This window comes from Paramormyrops kingsleyae, chromosome 10, assembly GCF_048594095.1.
Source record: "Paramormyrops kingsleyae isolate MSU_618 chromosome 10, PKINGS_0.4, whole genome shotgun sequence".
In the NCBI taxonomy this organism is placed as follows: Eukaryota; Metazoa; Chordata; class Actinopteri; order Osteoglossiformes; family Mormyridae; genus Paramormyrops; species Paramormyrops kingsleyae.
In genome coordinates this window covers 21,158,881-21,185,606 of record NC_132806.1, presented here as the reverse complement: position 1 = coordinate 21,185,606, position 26,726 = coordinate 21,158,881, and the positions used below count along the sequence as shown (strand labels likewise).

General features: G+C 45.0%; 1 protein-coding gene across 4 annotated transcripts in view; it reads right to left on the bottom strand.

The window, feature by feature from the left end:
* spock1 (SPARC (osteonectin), cwcv and kazal like domains proteoglycan 1) overlaps positions 1-26,726 on the bottom strand; it is a 198,143-nt gene that overhangs the window by 108,159 nt on the left and 63,258 nt on the right. Inside the window, exon 1 of one of the 4 annotated variants that reach the window (XM_072717474.1) lies at positions 8,412-8,536. The exons of the other annotated variants lie outside the window; for them this stretch is intronic. Coding sequence (XP_072573575.1) covers positions 8,412-8,426 — 15 coding nt within the window. The 5' untranslated portion in view covers positions 8,427-8,536. Of the gene's footprint in view, positions 1-8,411; positions 8,537-26,726 lie in introns of those variants that run through there. 4 annotated transcript variants of the gene reach the window in all.

Sequence of the window (26,726 nt, the reverse complement as noted above, 5' to 3'; positions counted from 1 at the left end):
ATTTATTTATTTATGTAGTTGTTTTTTTTACACACTCACTCTTACACTGCATTTTTTATTCTGCATCTTATCATTGTAACTTTTTCCCTTATAGTTTATATATGTCAATGCACAGTGATGAAGTGGTTTTGCCAAAATCACATTTCACTGCCATTCTACTGTACACCTGTGCATGAGACAAATAAAAAGCTTGAATCTTTCAATCTTGAATCCACTTATGTCCTCTGCCACATCCATGATTGTTCTGAATTCCATCATTGTACTTTTACATTGTGTTTCATTGTTGTCGATGTCCTGCACTCAGTCCATGTACTTTATGCATATATGCAGTGCCATGGTGCAGGAAACCGTATGTTTTGTCACCACATGCAGGTTGCCGTGACGATTAGCCTCACAAGATTTCACCTTACTTGAACACCCATTAGCCTTACTGCATGTCTTCAGACTATAGTACCCTAAGAACATTTTATCTAAAAGACATCCATATTTAATGCCCTTCCTGTTAACAGGACATATCGAGGCAAATTCTTTGCGATATGGTGGGCAAAGATTAAATGCACAACCTACACACATTTTTGGCGCTTTGACCCTATGGGGTGTTTCAAATACCACTGCTACAGAAGTTACTCATGAAAGAGGCCAGGCACACATCTCAGAATTACTGGAGAGGCAGAGAAAAAAAATAATCTGTGTGTTATAGGAGGATAAGGGCATTCAGTCTAAGCTCTGGAATGGGTCTGATATGCAAGAGCAACAGCAGGAAATGAGCCTGTCATTCTGGAGTCCAAGGAATGGTAGATTATAGTTATCCTTGAGTAACAAACAATGAGACACACATTGTATAAACATTAGAGTCCAGCCAGATTAACGCTGACAGCAGTACCTTATTTAAAACTGTAGTGCTCGGATACACTCGAAAACCCTGGCTCCTGAAATTTGCTAAAAAAACAATTGTACTTCACTGTAGCCCAAAAACCTGCTTTTTTCTCCTTTGTGGAAATTTAATTAACAGAATTACAACAGTAGTATTACGTTCTACATTTTACTCCCATGGAAACATTTGTTAATAAGAATGTTAATCTTTCAGCCTGCCTGATTCATGGTGAGACCAACTGGGTACCCTTGGCGACCTCTACAGCTCAGGGCAGACTCTGATTAGCTGTTTGCGAAACAAAGACAGAACCACCAACCAATGACGTTCAGGAGCTTCATTGATTTTTTTTTCCCCCACCGATACAGGAGAGAAATATGGTACTTGTCACTATTAATTAATTACTGAAAACATAATAAGGACATGGTTTTGTAGACTAGCTATTGTGATTTTAAAATATATACGCATATATACATAATTTTTTTTTGGCTTTTCACCAGCAGATAGAGCCGAAAGGTAGGAGTAGTACACATCAGTTTCAATGTGCTGAGCTTTCAAAAGCAAGGGCAAAAGAGTCTATTTGAAACTGTTGACATGATCCGCAGTGATGTAAGCGCTGGGCTGTGGGGGAGCGCCCACCTTCACATCTGTGCAGTGTGCGCCCAAGTGCTAATTAAACATGCTCCTTCTAGACCCGCAGTGGGGACTCTTTTCCCAGTGCAGGTTTCCTCGTCTGTCCCTTTCATTCCTTCACGGTCTGCAGACCCTGACTGCGTCCGTACTCTGCGTGTCCCAGCTACGCTACCCAGAAGCACCCTGCTTCGGTGGTCACATCTACCCTGATGACACACCTGGGACCAACTATCAAGCCAGACGTTCATTAATCAGGCCTCTACTTGCTCTCCATTTCAGTGTCACCTATTAACTGCTGCAATTAAAAAATACGGTCATCAATTTCTGTTGCGTCAAATTCATTAGCTCTGTACATATACCGGTGTTTTCCAGCCCCGATCGTCATAGCACACTGTCAAGCCAAACTCCTTAGATCTGATTAAGATATTAATCGAATCTGATGCAGAATCAGCATGGTGGCGCTGTGGATAGCATGGCTGCTTAACAGGAGGTCAGGGGCCGAGTCTCCATTGGGCTCTATGTCTACTCCGGTTTCCCTCCACAGTCCCTAAACACGTTAAGGTGAATCTGAGGTGACAAACTGTGTGTCTGTGTGAATGGTGTGAGAGCCCTGCAATGGCGTGGCTTTTCCATGCCTTGTGCTCCTTGCTTCCTGGATAGACCCCGGGCCGGATCTACCTTCACAGTGGCCCCAGGCAGGCCCATAGCTAGAAATACATTGTAGGGGGGGGGGGGGGGCAGGTCCCTTCCGTAGATTTCACACAGATTTCACTGATCTTTCTGTCGATTTCTGGGCTCCCTTGTGTCCATCTGGCATTCAAGAAAGTATGGGTGGACTTACTCCAATAAATAGTTCCCCTTACTTGATAATTTACAAAACATTAATAAAACTTAAATCATTAATAACACACCCATCCATATTCTAACTGCTTATCTTAGTCATGGTCACAGGGGGGCCAGGAGCCTCCCCCGGGCACCACAGGGCACATGGTTGGCATAGACACTGGATGCTATGCCAGTTCATTACAGGGCACTCACACGCACACGCCCACACACACACCCACACAATCACACGCTACAGGCAATTCAGAAATGCCAACTAGCCTGACTTTGGACTGCAAGAGGGAATATGAGTGACCCACAATGCCTCCCATCAATAATGCAAGTTTATTTTATTTTAATTAAACTGGCCAATACTTATTTGTTTGGGGTCTAAGTCATGAGTCATTCTTCATTTTTGATTAACTGAAAATAATTAATAACTACAGTATGTAAGGAGGAGTTCTGGCCAATAGTAAGCTGGGGATGGAGCACTAGCTGACCGCGTTAGCGCTTTCAGGCTAGCAGTGCGTTTCATTTTACCTGTTAATCCACAGACCAGAAATGTATGCCTGTGCACAAAGGGAACAGGTTTGGTTTCAGTATTGGTAGTTATCAAATCAGACCCGCACAGCCCCCCCCCCCCCCCCCCCAAACACACATGGTACTCCAGCAATATCGGTAGGGACATGTCCTTACGGTCCATACTGAAATCTCTGCCCTTGCCTGAGCAACCCTCTTTCTTTTTCGCACGGAAAAACTGCAGGTGTTTATGCATCTGTTCTGTAAATAAAGATTCGTGTTTCTATGCTCCCTTCTTGAGTCTTGAAATTCGTTGAGGGCGGTCCCGGTACATCGTAGGTGTATTCTGTTCGCCATCCTGACAGAAGATACTTCTCACACTGAAGCACTCATTTTGAGTTCTTTAGAAGAGTGCTTCCCAATCCGAACCTCGGGGACCCACAGACAGTGCAAATTTTTTTGCAGGAGCTGGGAGGGAGCAAAAACATGGGAGGGAGCAAAAACATGGAGCGATTGTGGATCCCTGAGGATCTACTGTAATTGGGAAACGCTGGTCTAGAAGCATCACATACTGTAGGTCTCTTCAGACATATAGCATACTCTGCTGCAAATAATGTTAACACGATTGGGAAAAAAACACATTTGCTCACAATTGTCTTCAATTCAAAACTATAACAATAAAAATCTAAGCAATTCTTTCAATCAACAACCCAATCAAGCCTAATTAAGAGCTCAGGCAGCCCAAAAACAAGGATCAGAATTGAGAAACACTAATGTAGACCAATCAGGCACCCATATGCTTCAAGTCTGGAGTAACGTTGCCATACTGTGGTATCACTGTTTGCAAACAACTGTAATGATATCCATTTGACATAATTGTACAGCCAAAAAGCACAACTCTGTTTCAGTCTATGCAACAGCTTTATTTATACAGCTATTGTTGGTCTATTATTGCTCTTGTGGTGCTTTATTGTGATTACTATAAAGACAATTATGGTGAATACATAGTGTGTTATATGAAAAGAAGTTTTAGCACGGAGCATGGCTATAGTCTAGGGAGGTTAACACTGATCTACAATATTATTTTACCTAGAGTGTCACTATTACCTGATATGTTTCTGCAGGCTGAAATTCTGCTGCCCTATATTATATTGCCGGAGTATGACTATTATCTAAGATCTTATTACAGTCTGGACTGCAAGCATTATCTATGATGTTACTGCAATCTGTTAAAACCAATACTAATAACAAAACCCAGCCATTCCAATACAGATAATAGGAAATTAGGATCCTAAGACAAATGTTTTCACAGAATGTAAGTAGTAAGACATTCAGACTACGTGTATGTAGGCTTCTCTTTCAGGACCATTGTAGATATTCTTCTGAAGAAAGCTAGAAAACCTGGACACCCGTAGTTTGTTAGCTAAGATTAATCGCCTGTCCTAGAGTTAAAAAGAGAAGGTTATTGTGCTCAGTCAATGACGGAAGACGGAGGACACTGGCATTGCAAAGTCTTCCATCGTTATTCTTCACTGGAACAACTCTCCTCCCCAACACCGACCGACAGACACCAAAGCTCATTCTGACACTCCTCTGGCACTGTCCTGCCCAGGTTGACCAAAGATTTATTCAGATTTTTCTTACTAACTTTCAAATCCTTTTTGTGCCTCACCGAAATGATTTATCCTTTAGTACAATATTTCAGTTAAAGAGGCTCTTGTTCGTGTGGGTATCAGTGGCCAATGTGGGAATGCCGCAGACTCCTGCCAGAGACCACTCAGAGAACACCAAAGGTACTTTTCTATGTGTCTCTATGATGTTTTAAAACCTCATGTTGAGGAATAAAGAAGAAGCCGATGGAGCTCCCAGGGTAGTCAGGAGTAACATAAAGCCCTAGAGTTCCATTATGCAGAGAAACCCAGAGTTTCCCTGGATACAGACACATACGTCACCAACACAAGAAACTCCAGAGATTCTCCTATAAAGAGCAATCCAGAATTCCCTCCATTTTGGGAGGCTCAGGCCGTTGTTTGTTGCAGGGAAAGACCCAGATGGTTCTTGATGCATCTCACATAGCCAATGGCTACCTGTCAGCTTCCAGTTCAAACACGGAAGAGATGAGATCATTGGTCCAGATCTACCTGGCACCAATAGGTAGTTACACACAGAGAACTACAGTTACTGCCTGAAATAAAAATTATCACTTTGGTGTCCAAAACATGTTCTTCCAATAGATGACAATCTGATAGCACTGGTGCTATAGCGAGCTCCTCAAAGCACTAAACAATGCATGAAAAACATAAGTGACAACAGCAGGGCTCTCTAATGTTTCTTTTGGCTCTGATATCCGCACACGTCTGAGAACGTCACCTTCAGCCTGCCGCCGTGGGCCTGGCGTCCGCCACAACACAATAGAAGATGAAGAATGTATGATGAGCAAAAGCCAGGATGGGGCAGGGCCTCTGTTCCGTCTGTGAGCGAGGGAAGCCAAGGCGCCCCCTGGGGGTGTGGGCCGAGCGATGCGGCTTTGTTCCTGGCTATGGGCAAAGACTGAGACACTTTGAAGGCGCCGGGATGGCAGTCAGCTCTGCAGGCTTTCGGCAGCCAAAGGAAGCGGAGCACTGGAATGATAATAGCCTCTGCAAGGCCTGCTGGGTAAAGGCTGCATGTGGCGCATAGCAAGTCAGATAAGGACAATTATCCAAGCGTCCATATCCACGGGTACACGCCGAGGATGAGATACGCACATGCACACACATGTATGAAGAACAGTGAAGACTATCTACAGACAACCAAAAGTAAACAACGAAAAAAGCCTTTCCTCCCACAAATGCAAGAACAAAGAAATAGCTGGTCGCTTTGCCGATGCATAATGTATTGGTTTATATATGAAAATCATCTACACTAAGACACAGAAACTTAAAAAATAGAGTGAGATTGATAAATATTACACAGTGGCGCCATCAAAATATCTTTCTAAATGCGGAAGTGTCACAGGAGGGGGGCTAAAATGCTGAGGTCACAGTGAACTTTTGTGAAGACAAAGGCATCCTATGAAATCCATTCCTGGACGTTCCAGGCCTGCACAGGCAGAACGGCAAATGGGCCCTTTTAAAGTTCATTTCAGATACCTAGGCTGGATACAGGCTGGCTATGAATCACAAACACACCGGAAAAAATCAGCTAAGCTTATGACAACAACATTTAAGCATGCAGCACATACCTATGAAACGGAGACAGATACTGGAGATCATATGTACAGAGTACGGTAGGATGAGTCTTTATTGTCGAATCCACCATACGTACGAGACACATGGAGGGGTTGAAATTATGTGACTCTCAGACTGCACACTAAGTGCACCAACAACCACAAGCAAGACAGATACAAGTATTCAAATACTTATTAGATATTTCACTAAATTAAATACTGAATACTGTTTTAATTAAATTAAAACAGCTCTCTGTTCACTATGCTCTGTTCAGAAGTTCAGAAGGGCTTAGGTGTAAACATCTTGGACAAGTGAAGCAGCCACTCTGGCTTTTTGTACCACTGACCACTTACCACATGCCCTCTAGACCCCTCTTACACCCCAGTTGCCCCAGTGGTTTAGCTACCATCGCAATCCAGCAATCATTTATATTCCAGCTACTGGCAGAGAACCGCTATTACCGTAGTCAAGTTACATATCAGCCGTCACGATGCACCGGCATCACAAGCCCTGACCTCACCAGTCCGTCATATGTTTTCCCGGGAAGAAATCATCGAGCAAATTGCTCCCGAGACAAACCATTTTTTAACATCTATTCTACAAAAAAAAAAGCACATACGTAAAAGCGGGAAAAACAGAGGGGGCCGCTGGGGTTCGAAGATGGACCGGTGGAGATCTGATATCTGACGGAGCACATGGACAGCCGCCCCCGAAGCCTCAGAAAAGCCACTTGTTTCATTTCCCATCACAGATATCAGTAAGCCCCCACTGTGGAGGGGAGTAATGGGATCGGCAACGCACACGGTGGGGGAGAAGTCAGTTGATCTCCTTGCAGGGGAGTACAACCTCCCTCCCGTGATAGGCTACTGATGCAACCTGGTGGGGGTCAGTCTAATGGGGCAGGCGACTGTACACATCACAGCCAGACTCTAACACAGAGGCCACACATTGACAGGCATATCATTCCCCGCGAGTGTCCCTCCATGGATGTCCTTACACACCGTCTGGAAATCATTTTCAGTTTTCCCTATTGATTTTTTTCCTCTTTTTTTATTTCCTTGGGGAAATTGACTTAAAAGTCTCCTGTGGTCACTTGCGGAAATGCATGGTGCTAAATGACATCAGGATGACTGATATACCCAGCAAAATGTGCCAATATGCTGACCGCACACCCACACCAGACCGTGATATTACCGCAGAAGGGGCTGCAGGACGACTAGCACTGCCAGGCTTGCATTTGGATACAGCATTGCTCCACCCCTCCCATTCATGATTAGTTAAATGCCCTAAACCAATTTTCCTGTAATGTCCATATGCTATATCATTTGCATGGTCAAAGCCCATGTCTGCATTGACAGAGATACTATTCTGCACTTAATTTCATATTCAGTGTACTTATTGCACATTTTAGGTATGTAGTTTTTTTCTGCTAGAAATCCATCCTGTATTGTGTTAACTGTCCTGTATTACGCATCTAACTCTGCATTACATTTATATTGCACGCATCATGTGTTGTAGACCTTAAGCTGTGTGTTTACTCTGTATAGTGTAACTATTCCGTCTGCTGTTGTCTCTTGTAATAAACCAATACACCAATAAAAATCTTCATCATTCTCGATCATATGGCACTGCAGATTCTACAATGCATTAGGCACGCGCATTCTAATCAGGCTGCCCAACGCGCTAAGTACACATGCGGAAGACTGTTAACAAATTAGCCACACACTCTGCTCCCAGTCAAACGTTTCACTCTTCTATGTGTTTTCCCACATAATTAAATTAGATTAGATTATGATAATAATAATGCACTCATCAAGCCTGAAATGCCAGCAAAAGTCATTAGGTTCAGAGAGCAGGTCATTCATTCATCCATCAACTTCCTGTTCCTCTTACCTAACTGAAAGTGGCAGTAGACGTACAAACAAATATTATTTCATCCACTTCTCTTACCCGTGTATCTAATGGAGGATCACGGTGAGCCTGAAGCCTACCCAGAATGCACAGGGGCATGAGGCAGGGGAGATCCTCCGTTTTTGTTATTATGATTATCATCGTTGTTATCAGTAATATTATTACATCAGTAAAAGCAACTGGGGTGAATTACAACAGAACGGCAACACCTGACAGGGCGATTGAAGGATCAGATTTTAGCCTAGAAAAATGTAACATCTAAAACCAAATAAAGGATCATTTCAGGTCTATACGCACCCCTAAGCTGTGGGATGAAGTGGCAGGTGAATCATACCAGTAACTGATGGCACCGGCCCTTGTATATTCCATCCAGAACACAGAAATATCCCCATTATATAAAAATGCACATATCTACTCATGCTACTTATGACACAATGTTGACTTACCTCCACTTCCTTCATATGGGTGCAGGAAAAGAGAAAGAGAAGGAGAGAGATGGTTACAGGTGGCAGTGGAGCTGCAGGGGGTGCCTCGTGCTTTCAGCACAGTCTGCAGACAGGATGTCCTCAGCGGAGGTCAGCAGAACAGACTGGCGGAGGAACCAAGTCATCTGCCCTCCGTCGCCAGAGCACAACTCTCCAGATATCTCACCCTGTCATCAAGAAGTCCTCTATCTGCCAGGCCCCCCGCCCGAGGTTAGACTGTAGATAGTCGTTCTCCCTTAAAACCAAACCCAGCGAAAAAGCTTGTACCGTCAATGGCCTTTTCGTGGAGGTTGCATATTAACAAAAATGAAAATAAACTGTAGATGTTGAGCCAATACGGTCACCCCAAGCAAGAAAACAGCGGAACAGCCAAATGGATGCTACGCCACATGACTGCTAATCGCAACAGCCAAAGACACTTGACAGGAAGAACTCACCAAAGGAGGGAGATACCCTGGAAGCCTCAGAGGCTTCTCACATGATGAGATCTTCTAAAGAAGTTCTACAGACCCCAGGTAAAGTCAGCAGCTCTTGTGTCCTACCGAATGCCTGGTGTTCCTTAAACATCCTAATATCCTCTTAATACATAAAAAATGCATATACCACGAAACATGGCACCACACTCTAGGTCCCTTCAACAATGACCCCAATGAGATGTTATATTCTACCCTGAAGCTTCCTGTTCCAGCAGCAGTTGCATCGATATTGTTGTATGAATTGTGTTTCATGTTAACAGCTGACGGAGTTAAAAAACAAAGGCACATTGGGTTTCACTGCGGTTGGGGCTATTTATCCATGTCATGGGAGAGCTTGCAGTGAAGACATCACATATGTGGGCTTTATAGATATGCAACTTATAATAGGCACTACACGGCCATCTCATTTCAGATGGGGCTTTTATTTATAGGACATCTAAAATGACCAACATCTCACTGCAAGAGGTCTCAATGGTTATCTCACTGCACAAGCAGTGCATGTCCACCACACTGTTCTAGTGCAGTGGATTATTTAGTGCAGCCGTCACTCCACAGGAATGAGGTACAGTTAAAAGGGGAAGCGGACGGCATCCAGCCTGTACATAGCATGATACCGTTTCAACCAATAGGAACATGCGGGATTAAATGACATAACGTGTTCTTTGCAATGAATGAGGAGACCATAAACGCAGTCAGAGATAAATGTTTTCTTTCACCCCAGACAAGTGACCTTCCTTTCGTTCCGCACACAAGTAATAAATAGATCAGCCGTGAAATATTCAGCCTAGGCCATCCATCTCCAATGAAAAGCCAGTTTAGTTAAACTGATTCCATTTCAAAAATAATTCCATTGCCTCAGAGAGACAGATGGTGATAATTTCCTCCTCTCCTTTGCGCCGTTCACTGCAAACTGCTGTGTTAAGACAACATGTAGGCTTTTTGGCCATGGTTTTAATGCAAAGTCCCATTACGGTGGCAGGAGGCAGGGCAAAACACTCCCATCGTTAATGACGCCCTCTAATTGCAATGGCAGGAACTGGCAGCATTAGTCTTTCTGACCTCCCCATTTCCTTCCTTCCATTACGATTCATGCTCAAAAATCCCATGATTATAGTTGGACCCTGTCTATGCATGAATTATGCATGTGATTAACACTCTAGACACTTGTAAACAGTACTTTTCTTACTCGGGGAGCTTAATGTGACCTCGCTCTCAGCGCGGTAACTGCTTAAAAGCCGAACAGCTTTGCCAGATCACCCTACAGATGGATTGCTGGTGAAGGCTGGCCACGTCCCTTAGCCTCAGATCAAGGCCAAATCTCTTGCACACAGCTCCAAGGGCCACAGGAAGGGGCCGCGTCCCAGAGAATGCAGGAGTTCAGCTGTCATCCGAGTGACAGCAAAAGAAGAATGAGCTAGAAAATGACTGCCGCACCCAAAAACTGCCTGCGTGGCTTTCTGTGCTCGTGCATCTGCATATGTTAATGTAAAGAAGAGTTTTTGTTTACAGAGGGAGTGGATGTGTGTGCTTTTAAAGTAAGTTGGTATATACTGTAGGAATGTGATTATGAGCTCAGGGGCCAGCGTGCTTGAGTATTTGTGTGTCTGCTCCTGGCAAATCCAGGCCACGGTTCTGGAAGCCGGCCCGTGCCATAGAGCAGACATCGGCTCCCATCTGCAGTTTTTATTAGGGCTCAATGACATTCTCCACCGGCAGATCGACAACGCCCTCCGGCGAGCGAGCAGCTGGCGGAGCTCAAACAAAAGGCAGCCCCCTTTGTCACTTGCTGACATCAATGAGTAAATCGAGAGAGATTTGCCATCTCAATACAAGCTCCCCGACTTTAAAGATTTTTGTTCAGGGGAATCATTTCTATGGAGAGCAAGTCGACCTGTGTGGTTCATCACCGGTCAGCAAGAGATACAAGCTTCAGTTCTGCTGGAGAAGGCTATAAAATAAACACCTGGGGAAATTATGAAAACAATTTATTTTTTAAAAGTATTATTAAGGAGGTGGTGAGTGGCTCTGTGCTTGTGATCCGAGGAACACTGGTTTGAGTCCAGGCCTCCGCACAATAATCACAAGTCCACGGGACCTTAACCCCCAGTTCCAAGAGTGCTGCCCATTGGCTGACACTGTGCTGTGCCCCCCCCCAAGCCATAGAACGCAAGATGGGGTGGCCGAAGAGAAGAATTGCTATGTGTATGTACTCATACTTGTACAAATGGCAAATAAAGGATTTATTCACTTGAAAAGCTATTGCACCAACACGACCCAATCGCCTCTGAGGTGACAGTGAACCATAAATAAACCAGACAAGACTCAGTCCTGCAGATGTTACCACGCCTAATGGTTCTGGTCCTGTGACCGTCGGTGCTAGGCAGCTATACCAATGTCACGCTAAGCTCAACATGCCATCTGTCACGTCTCATCCATTAATTCATCAAATAAACGGCAGGCACCAGAGCTGGGGCGGAAGTCGAACCCACAGCCCTGGGGGAGTGACATCACAAAGGCACCTACTGAGTGCTTCGGCGCATCGAGGTTAAAAAGGTCCGTGTGAGTTACCGCCCCCCCAGCCCTGCTTCTCCCACTAGCCCCCCTGATGACAGCATCCTCATGGCTTTGCTCATGGGTCACATTAACATGTTATTTATTTTGCAAATGCTTTTATCCAAATAAATGTACATTTTTGTTTTCCAGAAAGCCGGGTCAGACGGCCCCTACAGCAATGGGGGTGAGGTTAAGGGCCTTAGTTAAGGGCTCAATGGTAAAACCCTGGGATTAGAATCAGCAACCTTCTGATCACAGCATCCCAACCCCCAACCTGCTGAGCCGCCCCCCCACCCCCTTGCCCCGAGCCACACATCGTCCCCCATCGTCCCCCATCGCCAGATTACGGTAATTCTTTGACAAGCTGCAGTACATTCATCCAAGAAAGAGATGAAAATGAAAGCCTTACATGAAAACTGAGAATTTGTTACAAGTCATGGTGACACAACTGGTTACTCACTGAAAAGATGTCGCGATTCTTGGATGACAGATCCGCGATGGCAAATGAATGGGATCTCCTTTTTGCGAGGTTGGGGGGGGGCAGAGCTTCCTCCTTGGGAGTTCACACAGCGCTGCCAGCTTCCCCAGCTGTTTACGGGCAGTGTGCATCTCTCCAGGTGTTTACAGTGCAAGGTCAGATTATCGCACAGGGTCAGCTGTTTACAGCAGTTAGCAAAGCGGCCGTTTCCCCACATACGGGGCGAAACTGGCTGTCATAGCAATGCTTGTCTGCTTGCTCATCCATCATGGGTCATGACAGCACCTGGGGACCTGCAGAGGGGGGTGGGTGGGGGGGGGGAATAATCTGCCTGCACTTACGCACGGCAGGCCGGCAGATCAGCGCGCCACTCAGGCATAAACAGCAAGAGCTCCACTAGATCTCCGTTACTGCGAGACTGAAATCGCCTCAAATTCATTTGAGAGAGTTCTCTATGGGCCCCTCAAGACAAACGTAAATGTACAGGCAGCTACCTGGACACAAACTCATTATGGTCTGTATATCTTTCATCGGAGGTCAATAACCACTGCGGTTCTAGCCAACAGAAATAAAATGAAACCTTTCCTTATGTGTGCTTTTGTGTAAAAATAAAGGCAACACACTAAAGGGAGCAGTTTTTTTAAATTATGTTTCACTTAGTAAGACAGCATTTTTTAAAACATATTTATACATGTACATTTAGGGCAGGAGCAAAGCTTAGGAGAACATAACACCATGTGACTGATATTTCAAGGAGAAAATCACAAGGGCATTATTTTACCTCATGCTACCCCTGAAACGAGCACCAGGACTTGCCTGTGGAAAAAATGCACAGAAAGTGGGAAATGCAAAATCACCCCTTCAACAGTCACTATAACCATCTATAGAAATACCACAGACAATAGAATGAAGAACAGTGGAGAGATTCTCATTACATCACTTTAAGAGAATATTGGAAGCATTCGTTACCAAAGTACATCAATGAGATTTCTCCAGTCTGAGGTAAAAGTTATAAATAAGGCTGTGGATTTCAGTGAGTATATCCAAGTGCATGGTCCAATGAGGAGCAGAGATAAAGGCCATTAAAGGCTAAACCTGAGGAACATGGGTCATTGTGGAACGGTGACCAGGATACTGAACTGTGGACCTGAGGCACATGGGTCATTGTGGAACAGTAATCGGGATACTGAACTGTGGACCTGAGGAACATGGGTCGTTGTGGAACAGTGATCAGAATACTGAACTGAGGACCTGAGTCACATGGGTCATAGTGGAACAGTAATCGGGATACTGAACTGTGGACTTGAGGAACATGGGTCATTATGCATCAGGGATCAGGATATTGAGCTGTGGACCTGAGGAACCTGGGTCATTGTGGAACAATGCTCAGGACATTGAACTATAGAACAGAGTTTCATGGCTCACTGTGAAAGGGTGGTTATATACTGGAAACATGCACTTCAACTGTTCTGAAGGGAGTCTCCACCACTTGCTGAAAAACAGACTGATATCGGCACTGCTACAGCCAAAAAGAAGGCCAGGTAAATTCATTCAGACTTACAAGAATTGAGGCAACACACTGCGAAACTCAAACAAAAGCTAATGGAAAAGTAACATTTTGGTTTTTAAAGATATACTGACTGGTTGCACTAGGGAAGCACTGGAGAAATACTCGCACCCTGAGATCTCAGCACGCAGCCCTCAAATCTCTCCCCGTGCCACAAACACACACCCTGCCAGGAGGAAAACCAAGAAAAAAAATCTGACAACTGTTCCTCTTTTAAACGTTTAAGACCAGTCTTCCAGAATAAGAAGCTGTGGGTTCTCACAGGGATCGAGTTCTACAATTGAGATTCTATTCCCTATAATGCAGAAGGATCCCACTTCTAACAGAAAGAAGCCAGGTCTGATTGTGACATGCTTTAAGCTTTACAATATAAGTCCACTACTAACAGAGCTACTGACTGATTTCAGACCCTGTCTGAGGACCAGAAGGCATTTTCCTGCAGTCCTCTCTACTCGTTGTGTTTTCAGTAAAATCCTCTTGCAATAAATCAGTTAAATTATACTGTTAACTTTGCTGAATCATTCACAAAACAAAGAAATACTAATCCTTTAGTCAAAGCGTGTGTCAACCTTCTGATCACATTGGTCAGAATCGGCTTCATTAGCCAAGGGGCTACTTCATTGGACAGATTCTACCTCATCAATTATGCGCTACCTCATTGGACAGCCTCCACCTCATCAATCATGCGCTACCTCATAGGACGGCATCTACCTCATCAATTACGCGCTACTTCATTGGACGGCCTCTATCTCATCAATTACGCGCTACTTCATTGGACGGCCTCTACCTCATCAATTACGCGCTACTTCATTGGACGGCCTCTACCTCATCAATTACGCACTACTTCATTGGACGGCCTCTACCTCATCAATTACGCGCTGCTTCATTGATCAACCGGCACTTCACTGGTGAGGGCAGCTACTTCTCACCCATATTGTTTCCTATTCCAGTTGGCGGCTTTTCAAAGGATGGACTTGTTCTTCCCCAGCAGCAGTGCGGAGACCCACCGTGTTTCTTGGTCTGGTTCAGGCAAAGACAAGCGAAAGGGCCCGAGGCTCTCACTAATGAGCTTACTATCAGGGGAACCAGTTTATCTCTCCACAGCAGAAAGCAAACAAAATTAAATATTCAAATCCATGTGTATTTATTTGCTTTATTGACGCGCTTCCTCCTCAATATCATGGCCCCTGACTACCTTCGAAAGCCTCCTGCCCACTCAGGAGGACGGTAATTAGATGGGCACCATGCCTGCACCACCAATAAACAAGAGGAATACAGGGAATAAAATTCACTTGTTCGGCTTCCTTGCTAACGTCCTGTTTTCTAATTCATGCACACTCACAATCAGACAGACTCACAATCAGACAGACTCACAATCACACACACTTAAACATTACAAAATGATGCTTTATTTGCCACAGCTACATTGGAATTTTCATTTTTGCATATCCTGTGTTGCTTTGAAACATAAACCAACATATATACTGTACAGCTCAAAACGAAGCCGAAACAGGAGTGCCGGGTCAGACCCCTTCTCGGGCCCCTCTAGAGCATTTCAGGGGGCTTAGGCCCTTATGCAGACCCAACAGTGAAATCACACCGTCATCCATGGGATTTGAACCAACAACCTTCCAATCACAGGCAGAGAGGCCTAACCTGCGTGGGACCTCCCCCCTCCCCCAAGCAGACCTAAGGACTTGGCTGATTCTATTACAAGCCGCCCCCAACTCTATGGCTGCTGGCACAATCACTGACACCAACCCTGATCATACAGCAGAAGAGGTGGTGAATGGGGAAGAAAGGCAGGCAGCTGTCAGAGGAGGACATTGGAGAGTCCACCAGGAGCCCAGAGAGAAGGACAGACCACCTCCAGTCCAGCATTCCCGTTTCAGACATGTCACCCCACAAAAAGGAACCATCTACTGTCATTTCACACCTAAGAAAGCTCAACCACTGCCGCGCTAAGAGCTCAAACAGTCCTTTTCCCCAGATGTCCTTCAGGGAAAAGTTAAGAGCAAGTTTTCATGGGCAGCCGTGGCCCCGCAGGCAGCTAATTCTGCGAGGCGAGTTTGGGGGCAAACTGGCAGGAACGTGCTTGGGGCCGACGAGGAACATAATTGCTGACCACAAGCTCGGGGGGTGGAGACATCACAGCTAGCAAGCCCGCCCCCTGCCTTGTTTATTTAGCCAGGGCTGTGGAGATCGTCGCCGTGAGTGTTTTCATTGTACATCATCTCCAATTTGCTTTTGCAAAGTTATAATTAGCACATGATCTAAGTTCACCTGCTGCTCCAGATACATGCATAAACATTATTTACTTTTCCATTTGTAAATGAACAACGGGATTGTAAAGCCTTTTAAACTAACGTATGTAATTTTAGTCTCACCTCTGACAGCCCTTCACTAGGTTCAGTCTTCCAAAAAAAACCTGACATTTTTGGAATCTTGAAGTTGCTGGTCAACACTGGAGAGGGAAATTGAGCATGCGGCAGGTGATGAGGCAGAGGCTTGTGGGTCAGCTGGCTGCTTCTGTCTGACAGAAGAGTTGCTCACTTTTGACAGTGGTCAGGGGCTATAGGCCAGTCACCCAGGCCTGGCTACTGCAAAGCATCTCCTCACACTACTTTGCACTGTCCAAGTTGAGTCTTTATCCAATTTACCTCCTGGGGTAAGGGCCAGATGCCAGGGAAGCAGAGTGCATGCTATCTAGGCCATGTACATTCTATTTCATTCTTCAATGATAATATCTAGCTGTGAAGTAGAAAATTTGCAAATTACCCAGTAGAGGGTCAGAGCGAGGCTGGAGCCTATCCCAGGAAAGAGGGCACAAGGCTGGAGAACATCTTGATCAGAGTGCCATTCCATCACAGGACATACACTCACACTCTGTGGGCGATTCAGAGATGCTGATTCACCAAGCCATATGTCTCTGGTGAAGCTTGCTACCCATTGTGCCAACCTTGCCGCCCCAACCTGCAAACTCATCATAAATAAAAGCTGATAATAAAAATAAAATATAGCGATAATAAATATGGTATCCGTCCTACTTCATTTTCTTTTCCACTATGCAAAAGCCTTGATTATATGCCACGAACATTCATCAAGCAACAGGTGTTGTAATACTATCACCATAAGGACTTCGTAGGAAAAGGCCACTGAGTAAACTTTAGTGATTTTTCCACAGTGACTGATGCGAGACCTGGACAGCCCATCCAGGATGCAGCAGACTGTATTCCTGCAGCTACTGTTCACTCACACAGGACCGTGCCTCCCAGCACCACACTATCCAAACCCTTCTTTCTTAGATCAATCCCTGTGTCTTACTCATAGAGATTCCTCCATTCATCAATGAGTGTTTCTTTGGGGCACATAATGCCCACTCCTGCACAGGCACAAACAAATAGAATGTAAACGCAAATGCAAACAACTATGAATCTATAGCATCGGTCTTAAGTTCTGTCTAACATACTAGATCCACCTTGGTATTCGATTGTTTCCAGCCATCAAACCACACAACACACTAAAATATATTTCTCTGTATACAGTATACAATGAAACTATGAGCTGATGTCACACATACCAAATACTGACGCTGAGCCCCAGACCATAGGGTCTGCCCCCTAATTAGCATGCAAAAATCTCTTGGGAATCATTAGCAAAACTACATGTGTGCCAACCACAAATAACTGGGTTGCTACTTAACTACAGTCCAAATCCACTGGCTAAACAGTAATTGTATTCTTTGGTAAAAGCAGTGAAGTCAGAAGAAAACTTACTCTACTTTTTTGCAATTTGTAAGGTCGTTTTAAATGGACAGGACATCAGATAAGACCGTTAAGTATGGGTCTTGTCTTGCCAAGACAATTTATTTTCTGCCCCGTTGCCCTTTGTTACATCCCCATTTTGGAAAAAAAAAAAGCCTGGTAATGAGACAGTCAAACCGGATAAGTAGCCCTTTAATTCTTTGTGAGCACATCCATACATCAAACTGGTCATCCCCTCACTTTTAACACTTTTTTAGAAAGCAGAATCTGGTCTCTGAGATGGCAAGAGCGCACCGATGTTTCAGAAGAAGGGAGAGATCAGAGGTTAAGACTATGCATGCACCTCCATGCCATGTGGATAATCAACATCTCATTCCATCCTCTAGCCCCTATATCATGTGGATAAGGAACCTCCCATTCCATCCTCTAGCCCCTATATCATGCGGATAAGGAACCTCCCATTCCATGCTCTAGCCCCCATATCACGTGGATAATGAACCTCCCATTCCATGCTCTAGCCCCCATATCACATGGATAATGAACCTCCCATTCCATCCTCTAGCCCCATATCACATGGATAATGAACCTCCCATTCCATGCTCTAGCCCCATATCACATGGATAATGAACCTCCCATTCTGTGCTCTAGCACCCATATCACATGGATAATGAACCTCCCATTCCATGCTCTGGCCCCATATCACATGGATAATGAACCTCCCATTCCATGCTCTAGCCCCATATCACATGGATAATCAACCTCCCATTCTGTGCTCTAGCCCCCATATTATATGGACAATTAACCTCTCATTCCACTCTCTAGCCTCCATGTCACATGTGTGTGTTCTCCATCTCCAAAGATGCAAATCTAACTCTTTTGTGGCAAGTTAATTTTGTGTAGGATTTATAAATACTTCTGTCACACAGCTATTGTCTAAGCAGACACCAAAAAAAAGTGTGGAAAATTTGCATGGATGACAAAGAGAACACCACGTCTTATTATAAAAAATAACAACTGCCGTCATCCAAATGTCAGATGCGATCACAGTGCTGTTTTCACATTCCATCAGGCACCCCAGATCTTCACCTAACTACTGACCTGCTGCCACGTTCAGCTTCTTTGGGCCTAAAGATAAACAACAGGCCTGAAGGTGTCACTGCCCATGGTTCATCTGGTCTTGCACTAAAGCATGCGTAACACCAGCTAATGAGCAGCTGTCTGATTCCTGACCCATGCAGATACCTCTCAAAGACAGAGAAGCTTACAGCATGTGAATGTATGTAGGGGTGTATATGTGAAGTCTGGTTACGCCTACTGTGTGTGCATGCCCGTGAACAGGCCTGTTGGTGTGCATGTCCCTGAAGGAGCTGTCCCCTTTTCATCAAAGGCTTTCAGCAGGGAGATGGCGTCACCATTAGCTACGCTACCGTGTTTCAGTCTCCTCGACGCATTAAAGCAGCACCAGCTCATCTCGACTTGAATCCCTTTAGCTGCAAGTCAAATGCACGGCAAATGCATTGTCCTTGAACTAGGTTTGGGAATTCTTGCATTTAGCAGAAAATGCATTGTACTGTATCCCAATTTTGTTACTGTCATTTGTTTTTCCAATGCACAAAAAAAGACTCTTATTAATGATACCCCCTGGCAACAACAGAGTCCATATGGATTCGGGACTGCCACACAACAGGGTTTTATGATTGAAATTCACCCACCTTTATTATGCGCTACTGTCAATGCTAACAGAAGTGGAATTTTAAGCAGGTGACACTGAGACTTAATTGGTGAGTAATCGCTCTTAACGAGCCCTTTCTGATTATGTGCTCCAGTGACTTATTCCAGCACATCAATCAGAAACCTGACCACTAATTACACATCTACATGACTAGAATTTATGCATGAGTAATTGCTTGGTAATTATTCATAAACAGACAATGCAAGTAAAGTGCCAGCCTAATACATTTAACAGAGTATTCAACTGGGATATTAACAAATAAAAAAAACTAATCACTGACAAAACATTGCTCTGCTGAAACTTTAATCCAAAGCGACTTAGACCATTAAGTCATACACTTTAGTCATTTATAAAGCATAATTAGAGCTTCACACCACAGCATCACACGAACAGTTGTACCCCAAAATGTCAAAAGATATAAAAATAACCCAGTTTTGTTTTCCATTGGTTTTTTTTTGTTTTACGAGATTCCCTCGCTGATTGCTGGTCCAGGCAATGCGATGAGGCGTCTATACATGTTCTAGTGATTCTTTGTGATTTTTCCTAGGTGTACAAGGTTTAATGCAGCTATATTTTCTGAGCTATGTTGTTATTGTTATTTATAAATATAATTACAAGAAAAATTGTACGAAGAATAATGTGCTTATTTTCTCCTAATAAAAACATTTGTCACAAATATCCTCAAACAGATAGATAAACTGGGTTTAATCTACATGAAAGTACGGTAAGGTTTATTAGTAGAGCATTTTCAGTCTGATACTATAGCAATTCTGTGATGGATGATGACAACCCACAAGGACATTGTGTGGGACACCACAAAGGGCAATTTTTATGTCAGCATTTAACTTCCCCACCGCGCCGTAATGTCAGTCATAAAGTTGGTGTTGACCACCACACCTGAGAATAATCTGTGCCGTTACTGTATTGCGTGGGCCAAAGATTTACCGACGATAGGCATTTTCAAACCATCTGGCATTAGATAAGAGCATTTCTACCACCCCACCATATTTAAAATTCATCATCGGGTTCAAGAAGACAAGAAAAACAGCTAATTACAAAGCACAAATGAGCTCTTCTACATGATGTACACATGCCGCACTGCACGGACCAGAGGGAAGAAGACTGACAGAACTAAAGCCGTCTGAGATCTTGAAGGTACGAATGAGGTCAGATTATTACATTCTAAGACACAGAGGACCCACTTATTGCAATGGTTCCTGAACCTCTCCTTGAGTACTCCTGGCCATTCTGCATATTCACATTTCACCTCCAGCAAACCTGATTCACCTAATTACAGCTTAAACATCAGCTGACTAGAAAGTGTGGTGGAAGAGAACAAATATATGGAGCATCTCCAGTTAAATCACACGGAGCGTTGGAGACCATAGTCTTACCCAAACATGTGACTCCATTACTAAACCGTGGAGAATGGAAAAGATATATCACAGGTAGAGGAGACACCTTTTCCCTTCACGCCACCCAGCTCCTCAGGAAAGCAATCTCAAGTTATTAAGAATGTCTGATCCTTTCTATAATCACATCCACACACAGTGTGTCTCGAAAGCATCGCCTTTTTTGCGTCATTTGGGGAGTGGGCTGCAACGGAGGGGTTTGGATCGTCGGGGGGCTGAAGTGAAACGAAATGACACTCTTCAGGCTGCAGTAGGGCAGGCAGGGGTGGGTCAGGCCTGAACGTCGAGCTGATCATGTGGAGGCACCATGGACAGTGAGTGTAAGGGTTGGGGCAGGGAGGTGGGATGGACGCGGGAAGGGAGGTGAGAGCATACAGTACATCCCAGTTTCACTGCCTCCTTCTCATGTACTGTAGTAATCAAGGAGCAGAGGGTAACTACTGGTCCAGATCATTTATCCAAAGCTCCTTCCCCTACCTGAGGAATGTGACCATCCCACCTGCCTCCCTCACTGCTCCACTGCACCACCATCTCCTGAACTGGATTTACAGGTGATGCTTCAAGTCATAAAATTGGCTTTACACACTCCCTCCCAACAAGGCAGACAGTGTTCCCACGGTAACAACAGCCTCATAGTGAGGTTCTAAGCACACAATCCCAGGACAGCAGTAAAACTGTGCTTTCACTAAAATCAGAACAATTCTTTCCTTTTATATATTTCTCCCACCTCGGAATGGGGGGGGTTCATGGTTCATCAATTAGCTTACTACAGCACTCTTTCACTCTGGCTTTTATAATTGCATAACATTGTTTGCTTTTGAGTCTATTTATAATGTTCTTATATAAACAGTAATCTTTTTATGTTTGCATTGTTTTATAATATTGTTTTTTTCTGTATCTGATGTAATGCACTGTGGTGAGAATTCTAGGCAGGGCCATCAATTAAAAATAAAACTGATATAAATTCAGAAGAACATAGCTCACAAGGCTGGCTTCATAATGCAGGAACACCATTATTATTAACTGCAAATTAGATCTGAGCACCTTCTGGGAAGTCAAGTGTGATGCTATTTTCCCGTCATAAACACTGTAGTTCTACTTAAAATGAGTTATAAAATTTACCAGTCGCAGTTTTGGAAGCCACTGAGGATAAGGTCGACCGGCAGGCACATGAATAATCGCAGCAGAAGAGCCTCTTTGATGCAGCGCAGACACTTGCAGATCCATGCGCTCGCTCTGGCAACGTCGCAGTCAGGAGCGGGGGGGGGGGGGGGGGGGGGGTTTACGATTGTCTCCCTGGTTGAAAACATATCGCTCCCGACAATAATGCGCTGAAGGTCCTAACCAGGATTCCATCCAAGCCCTCGCCGTCAGCAGAGCTCATTCCCCAACAATGTTCGTCGGGCAGGACTATTTGAAAAACATGAAAAAGACCCTCCGATACTCAGATGAGATGCAGCTGCTGGAGAAGTATTTAAATTGAAAAGCAGCAGCGTGTGAATAACAACGGAAGAGGAATCTGGAATATATATGTATAAAGGAAGAAACTCAACAAGGCAGCTTCTGCCATCATGCCAGAAGCGGCCCTGCCAGGCGAATCGGAAGAAGTTCCAAGGCCAAACGAAAGGTCGCTATCGCAGCTCAGGATAAAAGGCCTCGCTACCTTTTGTTGTGCCTTGTCAGACTGGAGGAAGGGGCTGAATTGTTTTCCTGTCTTCCCAGGCAGGTTTCTTCTGCAGACCCTGATAAAGCAGCTCCAACTCACATACATGTGAGCCCTGAGCTTTTTTCTCCCCTGGGCTCGTGCCAAGCATGGCACGAAAAAAAGGTTTCGCCGCGCTCCGTGCGTTTCCTTCTGTCACCCTTCCCTGCGCCGGGGAGAAGCCGTAACCCGCTGAGCGATGGCCCGACACCAATTACAGGGCAGAGACTGCTCGTTGAAGTCCATTCCACGGGCGCGTTTTAGGTTTGTTAGCTAGCCGTGTTTCCCTTTAGCTGCGGGAGAAAAAAGAGCTTCTGTGGCCTCTTGTTTGAGCTAAAAATCCGCTACGCTGGCGGACTGTATTTGCGCAAACACACGCCGCGGCCGCCCCAGGGACAGAAGCACGAGCACCGCTGATTCATCCCGACGCCGGCATTGTTTACGGCCTTGGCCCCCGGCGCCAGCAGATGGCCAATTAACAGCCCGTAATCTCGGCGGCCCGCTCGCCCCGGCCACGTGCCCCCACTAAGGTCTGCAGCGATACAAACCAGAAATGCACAGTGGCAGCCCTACTTCCGGGCCAACGGCCCAGTACGAGGGCATACCTGAGTCACGAATGCAGCGGAAACGCAGCAGATTCCATGAGAATATGGATGGCTACCAGGGGTCCCCAGCTATTTTTCCTCCAGAGGGCCAAGGTCCAATGCCCCCGAAATAATCTGCTGATGGAAGGGTTCCCAACGATTAAATTTGCGGAGTTGGCGAGGGGGGGGGGGATCAACTGAGTGGTCCAGATTTAGGTGTGGAACGAATTTTTATGTCAGTATTTAGATGTATTTAGGTGTGGATGCAGACTGGAGCCCGATAATCCTGAGGACCTCGGTCTCCCAGGGTGACTTTCTCCCCGGAGGTGTGACACCTCATTTCTGAAGCAACAACATGCAGTCAATGAAAGGAACGGTCCTGGTAACAGACTGGCTGCTGTCTCCCCCTCCTCTGGGTCACTCGCCCAGAGAGTCCAGAGAGAGGTTTGACCCGTGCGAGATTAGCAGTGCTGCTTAATGCCTTTTTATCGCCGGGGCCTCGAGACAAAAGGAACGCCGCCGTTTATAGGCATGGGCAGGCCAATGCGCATTCAGAGCCAAGTCGAAGTTCCTCAGCGAGGATTCTGGGTAATGAAACTGCTCAGGGGGTAATTTGATGTTGGTCAGCTGGGGAGGAAAATGTATTCAAATGGACAGATAAATAGCTTCTGATGAAAGAGGACAAGAATCAACCCCCAGGGCTAAACACCAAACTATAAATTCGAGTGGGGGAACATTTCAGCCACTCACAAAATGTAAGTTTCTCTCCTTAGAGTCACTCCAAACCTAAGCTAATTTTCAGGAGATGCCACCTCTAGTGAACAGAAGGTGACGAAAATACATGCATAGGGAACACAGAAAACTCAAATTTGGGTCATCAGACAGTGCTGAGCAAGAGCCCATGGAGACAGCAAATATAAAAGGAGAAAGATGCTTTGTTGTTTGTGATACAGTTAAGCCTGACCAGTCCTCATAGAAATGAACAGAAAAACAGAGGCCAAACAGGGGAGTGAACAATCTACTGGGAGAGAGTTACCATCTTGCTGTGGGACACAATGGTAACGGCCGCTTCAGTATGAGTCACTTGGGTGAGAAACCCTGTGGATCACACAGCGCATTCAGGACGGCCGATATCAGGAGATGGCAGATCCTCAGGGGACATAGGGACCCCAACGCCAGTGAGCCCTTCATCTTCAGTTCCCAGTTAAGTCACTTGTCTCTTCATTAAAAAATAAATCAAGTCACTTCCGTGCTCTTCATCCAGCACTATTAAGCCAGTACCTGCACAAGAGTCATTATCAGGAACGTGTCACCTACCTGGCACTCTCTCACACCTATCACACCGCGCCATTGTCTCTGTGCATCTGTGTCAAGTGTGGACCGCCCGCTATTTAATAAATGGAAGTGCGAAGCAGAGAGTGGGAGGGCGGCATGGAGGTGTGCATGTGGGGAGAGACAGGGGTGACCTAGAGGAAAAAAAATAAACCCAGTCTGCATCTCTGTGTCCCATATTGATCCCACAGAAGAGGAATGGCCCTTTCATTTATCAAAGGGGGCAGGATCGCTGACTGGAGGAGTTAGTTTAATTACATTGAAGAAGAGGCTATTTTTCCCGCTGTTGTTTTCTTCACTGATTCAGTGACAGGGATCTCTGAGTGGTTTAATGAGCCTTTTCGGTGAATGGGAGATCTCTGGGGGATTCACTTTCATATCATATTCACTTAGCCGTAAACGTGCAAGCAAATACTGCAGCCATTTAAATGCACTTTAATGAGCGTGATCATTATGCGGTGTGTGCACGTATTATTTACTTGCAGTCTAAACACTGTATTTGTGAATTAAAAAACAGGACTTTCCTGCAGGTTTTTTTCTTTTATGCATGCATGCCCCTGCAAGCCATGAATATTGCTCTCTTACACGCCGACAAGGAAGTAGGTACTTCATTGTTTCCTTCAAGGAGAATCCAGTCCTTAATGAATCCATTTACAGGTGCTCCTTGACTTACAATCACATTATAATGAACCCATCCTAAGTGGAGAATATTGTAAGTTAAAAATTAATATGATATGAGATATAAGTAAATAACTACTGTCACTGAATAAGTAAATAATTACTGTAACTAACTAAATACCAGTGACTGAAAAGTTATTAAATGAATACGTTTACTTGGTTAAATGCAGGAAAGAACACCACACAACACATTGTTAAACACTGTATGAGATGTGTACACTCCAGATCGCTATAGAGACAGGAAGTGTGGCTGCATGGATGACACTGTATGAGATGTGTACACTCCAGATCGCTATAGAGACAGGAAGTCTGGCTGCATGGATGACACTGTATGAGATGTGTACACTCCAGATCGCTATAGAGACAGGAAGTGTGGCTGCATGGATGACACTGTATGACATGTGTACACTCCAGATCGCTATAGAGACAGGAAGTGTGGCTGCATGGATGACACTGTATGAGATGTGTACACTCCAGATCGCTATAGAGACAGGAAGTGTGGCTGCATGGATGACACTGTATGAGATGTGTACACTCCAGATCGCTATAGAGACAGGAAGTCTGGCTGCATGGATGCTGCCATTACCCAGCATCAGTAGAAAGTATCATACGACATATTTCTATCCCAGGAACAGGTGAAAATTCAAAGCTTGATGACTACTGATGTGCATCACTATCACACCATTGTAAAGTCAAACCATCATGAAGTGAGAAGCATCTACACTTACAAAATACAGAAGATTTAAAAAGGCCATAAAATATTCCGACAAGCAACACTTCTGTGAATTATTTTGTTCGCCCCAAAAGCTTGTGGCATATTTCTGTACAAGAGGTAGGAAAGAGAGTTAGAGAAAGTGTGTGGTCGAATAAATGTCTCGGTTTTGCCATTTGCAGTCTCTTACGCCAGCCCTCTTTTCACAAGCCATCAGGGACATCACTCCTAATCAGCCAGCTCAGGTATCAGTACATCACTTCCTGTCTAAGGACCCCCCCCCCACAAGCAAACACATGAAAGACAAGGCTACGCTCTCCACCTAATCTCTCCCCTTCTCTTCGGATGCCTGCTCCAGGCCAACCCAGCAGCTCTGTGCCGGGCTGCTTGGCGGATGACATTCTCGCATCTCCATGCGTCGCCAGCCATGGAGCTATTTCCAGCCCTGCGGGGGGCACCGGCTGCCACATTCCCCTGCCCGCCACGACACGCGAGCAACATCCAAGCAGCTAACTTAGGCTGAAAATAATCGACAATTTATTAAAAGTCTTAAATAAAAACATAAAGACGCACGCCGGGAGACTTCCAGGCGTTTACCCATCAATCACTCAACCTGTGAAACTGAGCCGAGAGCGGAGGTTTTGCCTCAGCCACATTAGCAAGGAGCTCACACAGACCGTCGATTTTGGCATGCCCCCGTGTCCTTCATTCTCTTTGAACGTGGCATGTTTACTCCTTTCATGGTTTTGTGTACTTTGACAGGGTCACTCCTCAGAAGTCTTTTCTTTTCTTACGTTCAATGGCTACAATAGTACAAAAGAGGCAGTAGCAGTGCTGGAGGGACTACAGTCGGCCAGTATGGTCAAGTTTAACTCAAGGGCAATGCGAAGAACGCAGAGACTTTGCACTAATACTTTCATGCATTGCTTGGCCTCTCTTGCTCATGGGAGTTTCACTTACGCAAAAATGTTCTGAGGACAGATGGAAAACTGATTGCTTCAGAGAGATAACCAATCAGATTGTAGAGTCGGTTGTAGGTGGGTCCAAGCAACTACAGGAAGCAGATGTCTTGGCACCACATACTCTAGTTGCTTGGGCCCCCTACTTTACAATGTGATTGGTTATCTCTCTGAACCAATCATTATTCATTATGCCCTAAGAACAGTTTTGTTTAAGTAAAACCCCCACGAGCAGCTTCTCTTACCTAAAGCTTAGGTCACTTTCACGCTCCTTTCTCGTTTTCTCACGGGGCTGGTGATAATTCACTTGATTCCACAAACCTTTTC